Raw genomic sequence first — 1,952 nt, 5'->3', positions numbered from 1 at the left:
AGGATAAGCCTACTGTATACCTTTTCTGATTTTAAGCCATGAAGTATTCCTTATTCTGTTCAAATGATTGCTTCTTGGCCTGTGTACAGCTGCTTGAGCACAATTAAATATTCTGGAAGTCCCATGCTTTTCAATGTTATCTAGAATTTATTATGATCCACACAGTTGGCTGCCTATGCATCGTCAGTAAAACACAGTTAAACATTTTTCTGATATTCTCTACTTTCAGCCAAACATTAAGCTGTTAGTTCCAAGGCTTCAGGCAACTGGGAGAATCTGATCTTAGTTCCCCCAGTTATAACTCAAGAGTAAGCAGTGTGATATTCCCGGATGGCAGCAGAAGAATGAGGCTGTCTGCTGCTGTAAGATTTACAGTCTTGGAAACCCTATAGAGCAGTCCTACTGTGCCCTGTAGGAAGTCAGAATTGATTTGATGGCAGTACGTTTTGGCTGGAAGGCAGGAATCAACCTGTACAAGATCCCCTTTTCCCCAAAACTAGAAATGGTGAGAATGAAAAAACAGACTTATTTTTAAAATATTTTTAACACTTTATAAAGATTTAAGTTCTTAGCAACTCTTTTAAATGTACTTTCCTTTCTTGGTATGTTAAATATTTTTACTCCCTCATTGTGATTTATACATCCTTGTTCTCTAAAATGGTTTTGTTCTTTAGATCTTGGGTTTATCCTCCCTACTCCTACAGCAGTATGGGTAAATGCCTGGTTTATTTGGAAGCAAAATAAAATATTTTAAAGTAAAGTTTTATAATCAGTGTACCTCTCTCAACTTTGAATAAAAGGAAAACTATCTGAGTAAATTGTACTTGTTTCTGATTAGATATGGCTGTGTTGGTGCTGGAAGTAATCACCAAACTTGACCATCTTCCAATTGGTAGAGTTCAAATCCGTGGACTAGCCCAGCTTTCTCCAACTCATCAAATCAATGGATATTTTACCATTGTCTCACCAACATCTAAGAGACTTGGAGAACTCCAGGTAAAAAACATTTTCATTCTTTGTTCCATAGAAAAAACTTGTTGACCAGAAATAGTTGAGTCTGTGTGTAGAATGAATGTGTGCATGACTCCTGTATGCCATACTAATTCCTACTTGGTGTCTTTGGTCATGTATTTATTCAGAAATTTTAAACCTACCTTTGCTTCCCACTTATCCAAAATCTTGGCGGTGACTCTGTGTTGTCGAGTCAGTTCTGACTCATAGCAACACTGTGAAGGGATTCTGAGGTTGTAAATCTTTCCAGGAGCAGGAAACCTTGTTTTTCTCCCATGAAACAACTGGTGAATTTGAACTGCTGAACTTGCAGTTAGCAACTCAACACATAACCCATATCCTACTAGGGCTCTTTATGCAAATTCTTAGTGCTTACTAATCTAAATTCCCTCAAGTTCCATTCCTTTTCAGTAAAATACTGTACTCATTCTTTTGTGTTTGTTGTTTGTACGTGCTGTCGAGTTGGATCCAACTCTACGTGCTGTTGAGTTGGGTCCGACTCCTAACTTCTCTGTATAGGGTTTCTTTCCAAGGCTGTAAATTTTTGCAGAATTCTTAAGTATCATATTTATCCTATGGATTGGCCGGTGGACTTGAACCGTCTACCTTGTGGTTTATTAATTATTTCTAATTATAATTCTTCATAGTCTCCAAAATTGTGTGTTCGTTGTCTCCTTTTAGTCTATATACATAGAAAAGTAGGACAGATTGTTTCTTGCCAAAGTAATTTCCCAAAGATAAAATCATCAAAGAATGAGTAAATTGAGTCACATATAGTTCCTTATGAATGTACTTGCACATGAGTAATCATTATTTATATAAGTTGTAATATCAGTGAAAATGATCCTATATTTGTGGTGGTGCTGTGGGTTGGGTGTTGGCTGCTAATGGCAAAGTTGGCAATTCGAACACACCAGCTGCTCCACAGGAGAAAGATGACA

At 37.1% G+C, this 1,952-nt stretch overlaps 1 protein-coding gene across 1 annotated transcript in view; it reads left to right on the top strand.

Annotated features, from left to right (window-relative positions):
- Nucleotides 1-1,952, top strand: part of C2CD3 (C2 calcium-dependent domain containing 3) — a 173,686-nt gene that overhangs the window by 14,153 nt on the left and 157,581 nt on the right. The window contains exon 3 of the mRNA XM_006875430.1: nucleotides 839-996. Coding sequence (XP_006875492.1) covers nucleotides 839-996 — 158 coding nt within the window. The remainder of the gene's footprint in view (nucleotides 1-838; nucleotides 997-1,952) is intronic.

This window comes from Chrysochloris asiatica, unplaced genomic scaffold (genome assembly GCF_000296735.1).
Source record: "Chrysochloris asiatica unplaced genomic scaffold, ChrAsi1.0 scaffold00326, whole genome shotgun sequence".
NCBI classification, from domain to species: Eukaryota; Metazoa; Chordata; class Mammalia; order Afrosoricida; family Chrysochloridae; genus Chrysochloris; species Chrysochloris asiatica.
Note: the sequence above shows the minus strand (reverse complement) of the source record. Positions and strands in the feature narration are given on the sequence as shown.